We start from the raw sequence: 13533 nt of genomic DNA on the forward strand, positions 1-13533 counted from the left end.
CTATCGATAATAATGATATTGCCCCCCTGACTGGTTCCAGCTACTCTTGTTTCCCTCTATTACAGGAGACACAGGTGATAGATCTAATCACACAGATGAAGTCAGGGTCCCCGTTAGATCCCTGCCCGCCACGTGTATTGCACATGATTCCACAGACGGTGTCAGCTGTCCTGACCCCTTTGATAAACAATATTATCACCTCTGGTGATTTCCCCAGTAGCTGGAAGAAAGCCTGCATTCGGCCTATCCTTAAGAAGGACTCGCTGGATCCTACAGAACTTAAACATTACCGACCAATATCCTGCCTACCCCTGCCAGCCAAGATTCTGGAGAAAGCCATAAACCAAGAAATGATGGGGTATGTTGATCACAACAAGCTCCTAGACCCCTCTCAGCATGGCTTCCGCCCCTCCCACTCAACAGAGTCTGCCTTGATCATGGCAACCGATAACATTCGAAAGACAATGGACGAGGGTGGTAGAACGGCCCTGATTTTATTAGATCTTACAGCGGCGTTCGACACCGTGAACCATTCAATTCTGTTAAACAGATTAAGAACTCTAGGCTTCACCGGCACTGCTCTAACCCTTCTAACATATTTTTTGGACTCCCGAATTCAACAAGTGCACTGGGAAGGTCTTCAATCTGACGAATTCTCCCTCCCAGGTGGGGTCCCTCAGGGCTCGGCGCTATCGCCCACTTTGTTTAACCTATATGTCACCCCTTTAGCTGCCTTAATTCAATCCCACGGCCTGCAATTAGTGTTGTACGCCGACAACACTCAAATTGTAGTGTCAGTATCCCAGTCTATTGAAGCCACTGCAGAGCGTTTTAAAAACTGCCTTCTCGGTGTAAAAAATTGGATGAGCTGTAATTTTCTAAAACTAAACACGGACAAGACCGAGATAATTGAGTTCGGTCAGAAACCATCTATCTGGAGCAACCTCTGGTGGCCTTCGGAGGCCGGCTCCTGTCCTAGGCCTGCAGATAAGGTTAGGAATCTTGGCTTCCTGGTGGATAAAGATCTTTCCTGCAAAGCGCAGATTAACCAGGTAACCTCCACCTGTTTTTATACCATCAAGATTCTTAGAAAATTTCTACCCTACATCCCTACAACGTTAAAAAAAACTGTTATGGCTGCCCTAGTAATGTCCAGAGTGGACTATTGCAACTCACTCTACTTGGGCACAGGAGAAAAACAACTGAACAAGCTGCAGGCAATACAAAATGCCGCAGCCAGGGTTTTGCTGAATTTACCCTATCGCCACCCAACGTCCAAAGTCATCAAGGAACTTCACTGGCTTCCAGTCAGATGTAGAATACAGTTTAAGGCCCTCTGTCTGGTCCACAAGTCCCTGTACGGTATGGGACCAGACGATTTTCCCAAACTCCTCCCTCGATATGTGCCATCGCGTACGCTGAGATCAGCTAATCATGATTTAATATGTCAGCCTAGAATAAGAAGAATGCGATGGGGTGGCAGGTCCTTTGCGTACCAAGCTTCCAGACTATGGAACTCTCTGCCCCCTGCACTGTGCTCACAAAAATCTAAACTATGTTTTAGAAAGGCACTGAAATCCTGGCTTTTCTCTCCGCATTAAGATCTGCTCTCACCGCTCTCTCTGTCACTACAGCGCCAAGACGCCGCGGCATTCGAGCGCTTTATAAGTACTTTAGTCAGTCAGTCAACCTGTATGATGATACAACCGAACTAGGGTGTCCTCAAACAACAATCAAAATCATGGACCACGCAATTAAACAATCCAAACCAAGGGCACCAAATACATTTTTAAAAGGAGTGGCGATGAAGCTGAGCCGAAGGAGATCCCAAATTTCAAGATTTGCACTTTCAACATGAATCAGTTCTGGACAGACCGGCTTTCTTAAATCATGGTCTGACTGGGCAGGGGGAAACTCCTGAGGTATGGTATTAAAGGTCACTAAGAAACCCTAGAGAATCAAAGCCATGGGGCCATATTGAACATGTTTTCAAATCTTCTATTGAATATCAAGCACTGCTGTTTGTGTTTCTCATGGGTCTGAAACCTGACTGGAAAGCATCTCCATTTGTTCTTGTAGCTCAAAAGTAAATACAGATTCATCTAATTTTGATAACACAGTCACCGTAGAAACAGGCTTGAAATCTGCAAGTATACTAGGATTAACACAGAGCTTTTTCAAAAGAAGAGTCAGCTTCGGGGAACCCGCAGAGATCCCACTCTGCAGAGAGCCATTCAATACCAATGGTATATGCTCACCCAGGAGCACAATATTGTCTTTGCCCAAAGAAGCAGGTGCTATATCTAATTTGGACCTGGGTGAGTGCAGTTTTGCAACGGTGCTCGGAGTGAAAACAAGGTAAATTTTTCAAACTGTGGCCTCAAAAGGGGGAGTGGTGACAATCACCCTCAAACTGATGGTTTAGTCCTCGCAGGCATGATGCCAGAAAGAGAAAACTACACCGAGAGCGAACACTAGTTTCTTTAAAGATCCAGAAATGATCCGTCTCCCCAAAGGCAGAAATCTTTGAGCACAGCTTTATTTCCACAACTGCAGAACTATGATAGGGCTTTTTTGGTACAACAGCTGACAAGCGGGTTACTTTTAAACATTTGATGCAACCACCACTCAAAAAAAGTGCTAAAACACATGTCGGCCTCTTGGGTACGCATAACTGTTTAATTAGTGTACATTAAACATGAGTGCATTTGAGAATTGGCGAACCCAAAATAATCAACAGCTAATGTCCTTATGGTATATTTTGCAAATCCCTTAAAGGTCTGAAATCTTATCCAAACATTGGAAACTGAATGGAGATAGATGTCCACATTTTTACCTTGTCCTTTGGGAACCTGGTTCAAAAACTTTTAAGGCATACTTCTTACTGAAGATAACATAATTTCACACAAATTGGGAATCTGGGGCAACATTGAAGACACCACAAAGCAAGAAGAAGGTACATTTAAAAAAAAGTTGGTCCTTCAATTGTGCTGTAGCCTGTATTATCTTAACTCGTAGAACACAATAGGCATGGAACCAAATGTACTACAACAATCATATGCAAGGACAGTTGTTGGTTCATATACTCAAACACCATCATAAAGTGATAGGTTTTGGTTGGGAATCGAATTGTGTGCTCCAAATTATCAATGATAGCTGTACGGCCTTGTAATAAAGCTCATTAGTTAGACATTGATTTACAAAAATGTGAGAATTTACTCTTACCTTATTTTGAGGCATTGCATCTGTGAGCCAATCTATAACCACCTCCATTACATGCCCCACCTGTTGCCAGCGGCACAGGCAGTCTATAAGCGTAGAGTATTTTGATTCATCGACACCATTCTCCATATTCCGCAACTTGGACAAAACACCGCAGCTGAAAAGAATTGCAAAAATTCTACATTTTACTACTAAATGTGATGAACATTACATTTGTGTATAACCAAAGGGTAACACAAAAAACAACATTAAGAAACATGCTGATGACAATATAGTGACCTCGAAAGTAAACTTTATATTTAGATTTTATTAGACAAGTTACTTACCTTCGGTTCCGCCTTATCTGGTAGAGACATGATCTAGCCACACATTCATTACTTTTGAATTTCCCAAGCGTCACACTGGATCCGGAAGATTTTTCTTCAAGCAGTACCCCTGTGTGCCGGTAGGTGGCATTAGTCAGCTCCTCGTGACGACAACAACGTAGTCGTACCCCCATAACGGAAGTGACGTCTGCATCACCTATATAACGCCACCTCAGCCCGCGGACGTAATTTACTTTTCACGACTTTCTACACCAGGAATGCGGAGCCATGAAGAGTACTGACATAAGTGTGTGTTTAAGAAACTAGGGCCCACAAGGGGAACTGCCCTGACCCTCGAAACGTGTTCGCAGCACAAGGAGGATAAGTAGGTCTGTAAGAAAACGTAGCTGAATCATGTCTCTACCAGATAAGGCATTAACGAAGGTCCATCTGATAGAGACATCTAGCCGCAGATTCCTTACCTTTGAATAGATAACAAAGCACTGCCATCTCAGGAGGAGGGATTGCAGACAAATTTACACTAGGAAGTCCTGAGCGGCCAAAATGGCCATCCCTGCAGACCAGACTATTCAGGCAGTAATGTTTGGTTAACAAGTGCAGGGATGTCCATGTTGTTGCCTGCCGGAGCGGGTAGTTACGCAGAAACTCAAAAGGAGCGCACATTAGGAAAGTGATAACCAAATTAAGGTGCCACTGAGGCATAGTGAAAGCTGCAGGAACCAACATATGTACAAGGCCTTTCAGGAATCTATGTACAATAGGTGATTTAAATAGGGAGGGTACACAGAACACAGCCCTGCTGGGCATGGGACAAAATAATAGGCAAAATATCAGAATGGGGAGCAGAAAGAGGGTCAATAGACTTTTCTGTACAACATTTTACAAATGTGTTCCACCGTCAGGCGTATACAATTAGTGGAAGGACAGCTGGCTGCCAGAATAACATTGCAGATTACAAGAGGAAGATCGAAAGCTATCAACTGCCTGCAGCTAAATCTCCACGCAAGAAGGTGCAGAGTGGAGAGGTTCGGGTAGAGTACCCTCCCCTACTGCTGCGACAGAAGATCCTCCTGAAGGGGCAGCCTGATCGGAGTATCGATGCTCATGCTGTGAATCTCAGGATACCAGCCTCTTCATAACCAGTCCGGAGCTACAAGGATGACTTGTACCTGGTCATTCCTGATTATCTTGAGAACTCTGGGAAGGAGTGGTATGGGCGGAGAGGCATATAGGAGGACTGAGCTCCTCTTGAGACAAAAAGCGCCCGAGCGAGAGCAGCCTTCGAAACTCCCGTGCACAAAACGGCTGACATTGCACATTCACTGCTGAGGCGAACAGATCTAACCAAGGCTCTCTTCACTGTTGAAAGAGACCGTGCACCATCTCTGAATAAAGACACCGTTCATGATCCACTAGGCATCAACGGCTGAGTTTGTCTGCTCTGGCATTTAGGGAACCGACCAGGTGTTGAACCACCAGGGATATGCCCTGCTGTTTCAGCCATGTACAGGCAAGCAGAGCCTATTGACAAAGAGTCCACAACCCCACTTCATCATGTTTGTTGCAGTACCACAGGACAGTTGTGTTGTTCGTGAACACTTGCACTAGCCTTCTTTTGATGGAGGAGATAAAGGCTTTCAATGCCAGTGAGATCAAACGGAGCTCCAGTATGTTGATATGGAGTCTAGATTCCACCACAGACCAGAGCACTTTGATCTCCACCTCTCCCAGATGGCCACCCTACCCCAGGAGTGACACATCTGTCACTACTGTGAGATCTGGCTGGGGAAGGGCGAGTGGTTTGCATTTGACTCAATAGCATCTCGACAGCCAACACTGCAGGTCTCGTGCAATTCAGCCTGAGATCTGGACCACGTTGAAGAGAATCCCCTGATGCTGCTACCACTGGAACTTCAGGTCCCACTGCGGAGTCCGCATATACCATTTGGCATGTGTCACTCGTAAAATGCAGGCGACCATGAGGCCCAGCAACCTCAGATTCATTCCCACCTAAATCCAGGATAGAGGCTGAAACATAAGTATCATAGCCAGAATATCCTGGACTCTCCGTTCGGGAGAATAAGCCCAAAACTGCACAGTATCCAAAACAGCTCCAATGAAGGTGAGAGTCTGGGAAGGAGCGTTGATAGTGAACCCCAGCAAATGCAGGTTTGCTGTAGTCTGCAGCTTTGAGACAAGAGCCTGGAGAAAGCCCGCCTTCAGCAGCCAGTCGAGCTAAGGGAAGACTGGTATCCCTGATCTGCACAGATGAGCTGCGACAACCCACCATCACCTTGGTGAACACCGATGGGGCACTGGTAAAGCCAAAAGGGAGCACAGTTAACTGAAAATGACTGTGGCCTACCGTAAATCACAAGTACGCCAATGGGCAGGCAGGACGGGAATCTGGAAATAGGTGCCCTACAAGTCCAACGCCACTATCCAATCTCTTGGATTCAGGGTAGACGAGGCCTGAGCTAGTGAGGATCTTGACATTTTCATTTTTAAGAAGGTAGTTAAGAGCTCCTAGATCTAGGAAAGCACAAAGGCCCTGGTCCTTTTTCTAGACCAGAAACTAGTGGGAATAGTAGCCACAGCCTACTTCTGGTTCGGAACCCTCTCTATGGATCCCTTGGCAAAGAGAGCCATGATTTTCTCCCGGAGTAAAATCAAATTATTCTCCATCAGCCAGTCGTGGGATGGAGGTAGGGGTGGTCTAGAAGGGGAAGGGGAAGGGGAAGGAATAGCCCTTTCAGACTATTTAGAGGACCCACGTGTACAATATCATGGTCATCCTGCCATCAACTGGACGCCCATGGTCGCGAAGGGCAAGACTAGGAGGGTTTAGAGGCTGAAGCTGGCTTTGGGTGCTCGTGAACTGACGCCACCAGTGGACGGAAAGAATCGCGGCTGGGTTACTGGACTTGCATGGCTAGGTGGCTGGCATATGGCTGGGGAGGTTGAATGCACCTTCTGTAGCCACAAAAGGCAGACTGGGCACGAGTAGCCACTGAGAGGCCCAAGGACTGGGCCATAGCCCGTAAGTCCTTATAGCGCCCCTGTGCTGCACCTGCTTTGTCTCTGAGGAGACGGGTGCCAGCAAAGGGCATGTCCATGAGAGAGGACTGGACATCCCCCAAAAAGTCAGATGTTCTCAGCCAGGAGTGGAGTCTGAAAGCAAGTTAGTCGTGTCTAGACCACACTGGACGGAGAACTTTGCTGCATCGCTCTCATTTGACATTGGGGGAGGACGGACCAAGTCCCTCAGGGACTTGTGGCAGCACTTGTGCAAAAGTTTCCCACAAAGTGTGGGAATACCAACCCAATAAACACGCTTTGTTCATTGACCGCAATGCAAGGCTAGCAGAAGAAAAAAAATGTCTTACCTCAACTATCCAACCTTAGGATGCGGATGCCTGGACTATCACGCTCTTTAGGGGCGGCAGGCAATTGTCCTATTCACAGGACTGGGCTTGGACCAGATTCCCAGTAGGACGTCTGTAAGGGCCTTGTTAAACAGGAGTAAGGGGTTCAGAGGAGGATACTCCCGGATGCAGCACCTCGATCAAGATGTTAGGTTTGACTGCCACCAAAGGAAGCTGAAGGCCAAGGACCTCCACCGTTGCTCACATCACCATAGCATAAGATGCCCCCTTCTCTGTAGCCACGGTAGGGAGAGAAAGCATATCAGTATCTGGAATAGTATCCAGCCCACTGGCATCACTCAATTCTTCATACCGTTAATTTCCTCTTGTGGCAGGTTTTCTAAAGGGTCTATCGACCCCTCCCAATCTTCTCCCACTCCTAGCCCTTCAGAATAAGGCTTAGGACCTGGAGGCCCTGTTGGTGCCAGAATCTGCATCGAGTGATGCCCAGCAGCGGTCCGTGCAGGAAACAGTGGTGGGGCGGTGGGGCCGGGTAAGGGGGGATTTGGAGGGACAATGCAGAGGGAAAATTAAATAAATAATTAATGTTCCGTCTGCATCGTCCCTCGAAATCGACCCTTACACCGCCCCACCGCCGTTACTTGCACGGACCGTGGCTGGCGATGCCGTACCCGGGCCGGGTTGATTGGGATGAGAATGGGGCTGACGACATCAGTAGGCGCTGGCAACGTGGAGAGCATCGGCATGGGGGAAAGTCTCAGTGGCACAACCGAAGCCGGTTCGGATCCTAGTCCAGATCCAAGGGTTAACAGCAGCACCAGAGCCACTGGCGTGGAGCTCAATGGAGCCTCCCGACTCCACGGGCGCGAAGGCACGGCAGAGTGGTCAGGCTGCCCAAAAATGAGACGCATGGCCTCATAAAATTCTCTGAGTTGGGCAGACGCCATCCGGCTCATGGAAAATCAGGGAGGCGCAGAGTCGACCCAGGCACAGGTTCCAAAAAACAAGGCCTTGAAAGCAGAGGTTCCTCAATCATGTCGTCCGACAGACGAGGAATAGTCGAATCCCACTTCAACTTCTTGTGCTTCTTATGCCTCCTTCCTGAATGTCCCGATGATTTTGAATAGGACGAAGAGGACTTGGGACTCCCGGAGTAGAGTCGGGACCTTCCTCTTAATCGGGTACATGACTTCTAAGGAGTCTAGCAATGTGGTGTCGCCTGCCAGGCCGCAAGCAGCTTTGGGGACCGCTCCCGCAAAGCCGACGCAGCCATGGCCCGGCAGTCGCAGCACTACTTCGAGTCACGGTCGCGCTTGAGACACCAGAGGCAAACCAAATGTCAGTCCATCACGGACATGGCATGGTGACAGGCGCTGCACAGTTTGAAACCTGAGGTCTTCCTTGACATGGCAACTTTCACATAAAAAAGGGTTGACAAAATTTCGAAAAATCCCATCAAAAAGTGACAGAGGGTAACTCTTTTCACGGATCCGCGCTTGACTCGCACGGAAAGGAAAGAAAAGAACGGAGGTCAGCGTGCCGAAGTAGAGCCTATATAGGCGACGCAGACGATGTCACTCGTAATCACTTAACGTCACCAACTGGCGCGCAGGGGTATTGCTCAAATAAAATATTTAAAGATCCAGTCTGATGCCTGCGAAATTCAAAGGTAGGGAATCCGTGGCAAGGTACCTCCATCAGATTACGTGCTTTGTAACAGGCTACATTGCCTAGATGAAGCACAATTACTCATTAAGGCCAGAGTTTCAAAGCACAATTAGGGACACAACATATTGACAAATTGATGCTGAGAACTGAAGATGGGCATCACTCTGGATGACACAACACATCAAGGGGATGCACGAGGGATTGCAGAACATACCTAACGTTTTAAAGAGTCACATACCTGAAGGTGGGAATAGAAGATGGCGGCATGAAAGAAGCCAGGATCACAAGTGGGATCATACAGCGATCATCCTAAAGTAAAAAAGAAAAAAGAAAAACGAGGACTACTAAGACACACAAAACAAAAAATTAAAGGCAATATTAGACCTGATAATGACTATCATGCTTGCAAATTCTTATCTTTCTTCTACGCTCAATGCTGCCTGGTAGTGTGAAGCGTTTACACTAAGTCTGCAAACACTGTGGAGCATACACACCCTTGGTCATGACCCAACCAGCTTGGTCCTCATGACTAACTCTCTTGCACAATTAAAAGACATTCCTTGGATTTGAATCAAACTGCTTGATTAAAGCTGAGGCAACAGTGAAGTTTGAAAAATAATGCTAAAGAAGGCATTACAGTAGCATATGTTGTCAGATTACAGTCTTCATATAGGATATCATAATTTATATTTTTGCATTCAGTTTAATGTGGGAAGGAAGGTGAAGGGTCTAGTCAAAACAGTGGACAACTATGTGAACAGTTCTCTGATGCATGTGATTTTATTTATGGTTTCTTCTATAAAGTGACAAGATTTCGTCCAATTACTTTAAAATGCTTCAATATTATTTGTTGAAGATCACACAATGCGGGAAATCCAAAATGAATTCTGATAAAGGTGCATCAAAAGCAGACCCTAGGGAAAAGTGAGAGGCTAGTTTCAATCTAAAAGTTTAAGGAAAACGAAGAACAAGATTTGGAAGGAAAGGGAGTACAGGCTTGTGACAAGAGAAGAGAAAAAAGGTTTCCATTTCGAGGTATTTTAAAATCCTATCTTGCAAAATCCCCATCAGAGAAGCTGGCTACCAGCAACAGCATTTATCACTTTTTAGTGCATTTAAGATTGACAATATTTGAAAGCATTCTTTAAAACTCTCAGAAAACAAATCTAAAGCACAAAGAGCTCCCATTACATAAAAAGTGACAGTGTTATCAGGAGGGAGCATGATTCGCATTCCACATTACTGTACTGCGCCCACTACACAATTTTCAATTGTGACAGAGGATGTTTCATACCAAAGGGGGAGCAAGAGGAGGGAGATGAGAGTGGGGTCTTCATTCTTGAACTCTTCATCTGCATAGGGAATGTCACATGTTAATATATCATAGCCATTGACTCCCCTCGCATGCCTGGCCAACTGCATTATCAGAGATGACCAAGCCAGGAGAAAATACGTTCAAATTAAGACCAACAATTTACTAGTGTGTTTAGGTCTATCATGGAGTAGGAAAGTGCCCCTTTTTAGGTCTAGGCAAGCACAGCGCGCATGCGCTGCCCTAGGGGAGGGCTTCTTGGAATCGCTACAGCTTTTCTTGAAGCTTGTGCGTATGGTGCTCACACGCTATTGGGCTTTGCGTGCATCTTCCTAAAACGACAGCTTGCAATTGGGCAAAGGCGGGTGCATGTCCCACCTTTGTATCCGCCCACAGCCTACAGCTTGCGAGAGCGAGCATCAGCACCATCTGTTTCCAATTATCACGCCTGCGTCTTGCGTTTGTGTTAATTGTAAACAGATGGCGGTCGAGCACTGGCTTTCCTCCCTAGTCATCCTCTCTCATATTTCCACGGTGCAGCAGTTGAGGTAAATTGGTCTCGTCAACAATATTCAGGTGTTTCTGGGGCTAAATGTAGGCTACACGATTCAGCAGCAAGTGGATACCAAATATTAAACAACACCTCAAGTGACTCGCCCCTCCCACGCCTAACAAACAAGTGGCACTCCTGACAGTGACAGCTGGTGGCTCGCATTGTACTTCTCTTGTGAAGTGTTCTGTACCAGAGTACGTGTCTGTCCGGGACAGTGTACAACGGCTGACGACTGACTACGCCACGCTCTACCCCCCGAGAGCTGCGAGCAGCCATTTCCGGTTCTGCAGCAACAGCAGTGTTGGTTTCAGTTTTTCATGGGCGACGGGAGTGCCCTCTTTTTTCAGGGCCTGGTCAGTTATTGTAACCAATAGTAGGGTTTCTTGAAACTTCAACCAACAAATGACCTCCTTAAGACTACACGATAGCTTGTCAATCCGTCCCAAACCTGCAATTGGTTACCTCACTGGGTTTTTATCTCTTTTGTGTTGCTTATGCTTGGAAGCAAGGGACAGGTAGTCGATATTTGAGGTCTTTTGCCCGGGGCGGAAGGTAAGACTCACGTTTGGAATTCTCCTATTTTTGACTCAGGAGGTTTTGAATGTAATTACCATAGAGGGATAGAGTGATAAAAAGTTGGATTTAGGTGCTTATATGGGGAGCGGGGTACTTATTCACGAGAAGCAGAGTCAGCACCCTTATGAACTACCGTTCCGCATTAAGTATTTAAACAAGCATTGGCATAGCCAATAGGTCTCACTTTGGGACATTATAAGTGTTTAGCCATGCAACAGTTGATGTTGCATCAAGGATATTGTGCTGCATAATTAAATACTTATAAGGTCCCAAAGACGAGACCTATTGGCTAGGCCAATGCTTGTTGAAATTGTCACCCACACTTTTTGACTGGTATCTGGTGCAATTTTGACATTAAGTGCACAGAGTTCCTGCTGACCAGGTCTCCAGTGGCATACACATTTTCCTAAAACGGTGCAATTGTTCCCCAACTGGCAATGCCATTAGCACACTCTAAGTCCCTAGTAAATGGTAATGTTGGTACCTAGGGGATGGAGCACTAAGGAGGGTCTCTCAGGGCTGCACGTATGTATTGTGCCACCCTAAAAAAAACATCAGCATCAACATGCAGACTGCCATTGCAAGCTGTGTGTTATAGTGCAGAGAAAAGTGCAGACCCGACATGGCACACCTCCTGTCTGCCATGCCTGAAGACACTGCACGCAGTATAGGTAACACACCCCTACAGCAGGAACTACAACCCTAAGGCGTGGTGCACTATATTACATATCTACATGAGCAGATGTGCCTCTGTGATGTCTGAGCAGATATTACAAGTGAACAGGAAAATCATTTTAAGTACATGTGCTGGACACCAGTGTTTACGAGTTCCCTAGCTACATGATGGCTTCACTGAAACTAGAGATGTTTGGTATTAAACAGCTCGTATTAAGCCTAAACTGACTCCAGTGATGGATTTTTTAAGATATGCAGCAAAAGTACACCTTAGATGTGTCCACTGAAAGCCTACCGACTGTTAGTGTGCTGGCTGACTGGTGTAGACCAGCCTGCCACCACAGACTGGTTTGTGATCCTTTGCAGATGAGAGCCCACGCTCTCGGAGGGAAGGAACAATGCTTGTATTTGGTGGAATTAAGACTTCTGGGTCAGGGTTATGCCCTCTTCCCACAGGAGATTCCGTTTTGCATTGTTAACAGGTCTCTTCTTTTTGGGAACTGTGTGCTCGTTCCTGTGCCATTTCTACTATCTGTGAGAACCAGGACCATCTGGCCCACTGAGGAGCTATCAGAATTAGCGCCATGTTGCTGATCCTGCATTTGATGAGTATCCTGTGTATCAGTGGTATCGGGGGAAAAGCGTATGCAAATGTCTTTGACCAACTTATCCATAGCGCATTCCCTGGAGACCGATGGTCCGGTTGTCTGGATGCGAAGTGTTGGCATTTTGTAATCTGGTGTGCTGCAAATAGGTATATTTGCGGTGTACCCCACCTTTGGAATATTTTCTCTACTTCCTGCTGGTTGATCTCCCATTCGTGGGAGGCTGAGGTCTTTCTGCTGAGTCGGACTGCTTCCACATTGTCCTTACTGGGTAGGTATATTGGTAGTAGGTCTATTCTCAGTGGAATGGCCCATGTCCATATGTCCTGTGCTAGCTTTGACAGCGCTACTGAGTGTGTTCCCCCTTGCTTGTTGATGTGGAACATGGTCATGGTGTTGTCTGTTTGGATCAACACCCTGTTCCCTAGTCCATCCAGACCAATCGGGGTTCATGCCTAAAAGAAACACGGCTCTCAATTTGCGCCGGCTGCACGGAGTCCTGGGCAGGGTACCGACGATACGAGAAGACGCCGTTGTGGTCTCCTTAGATGCCACCATGGCTTTCAATACCCTGGAATGGCCCTATCTCTTTGCGGTACTTGTCAAATTGGGATTCGGGCCAAATTTTTGCAGCTGGAGACGACAGCTGTACAGCGCGCCGCTGGCTCAGGTAGTGGTAAATAATAGGAAGTATGAACCATTTGAACTTAGCCGCGGGACCCGACAGGGGTGCCCCCTTTCTCCCTTACTGTTCGCTTTGGCCCTTGAGCCACTAGCAGCGTGGATCCATAAAGATGTAATGATCCGCGGAATGCGCTGGTCGGTGGAGTGGTAGGACAGGATATCCCTGTATGCTGATGATATCCTTCTTTCTCTAACGTCCCCAAAGAGATCCCTAATAGCAGTTTTTGACAGATTAGATATTTTTGGGAGGTACTCTGGGTTTAGAGTCAATTGGCAAAAATCCCTCCTGTATGTCCTCTGGGGAACTTCTCCCCCTTTGGCCCGCAACTGCCCAGTCCCAGTGGACTTAGACGGCGTCAAGTACCTGGGCATATTTATATACCTAGACCCTTTGGCTCGGTATGCCCACAATCTGCTCCCTCTGCTGCAACGGCTCAAAAGCGATATAGCACACTGGAAGTCCCTCCCGCTCTCACTATTGGGCAAGGCTGCATTATTTAAAATTATGCCTTTGCCCCGTTTCCTA

The 13533-nt window shown here is 46.8% G+C and overlaps 1 protein-coding gene across 3 annotated transcripts in view; it reads right to left on the reverse strand.

Annotated features, from left to right (window-relative positions):
- Nucleotides 1-13533, reverse strand: part of NCAPG2 (non-SMC condensin II complex subunit G2) — a 347950-nt gene that overhangs the window by 138976 nt on the left and 195441 nt on the right. For all 3 annotated transcript variants that reach the window (XM_078663271.1, XM_078663272.1, XM_078663273.1), the window contains exons 17-18: nt 8841-8911; nt 3226-3379 (exon numbers count right to left, since the gene is read on the reverse strand). In XM_078663271.1, coding sequence (XP_078519397.1) covers nt 3226-3379; nt 8841-8911 — 225 coding nt within the window. The remainder of the gene's footprint in view (nt 1-3225; nt 3380-8840; nt 8912-13533) is intronic.

The sequence above is a fragment of the Lissotriton helveticus genome, chromosome 10, assembly GCF_964261635.1.
Source record: "Lissotriton helveticus chromosome 10, aLisHel1.1, whole genome shotgun sequence".
NCBI lineage: Eukaryota > Metazoa > Chordata > Amphibia > Caudata > Salamandridae > Lissotriton > Lissotriton helveticus.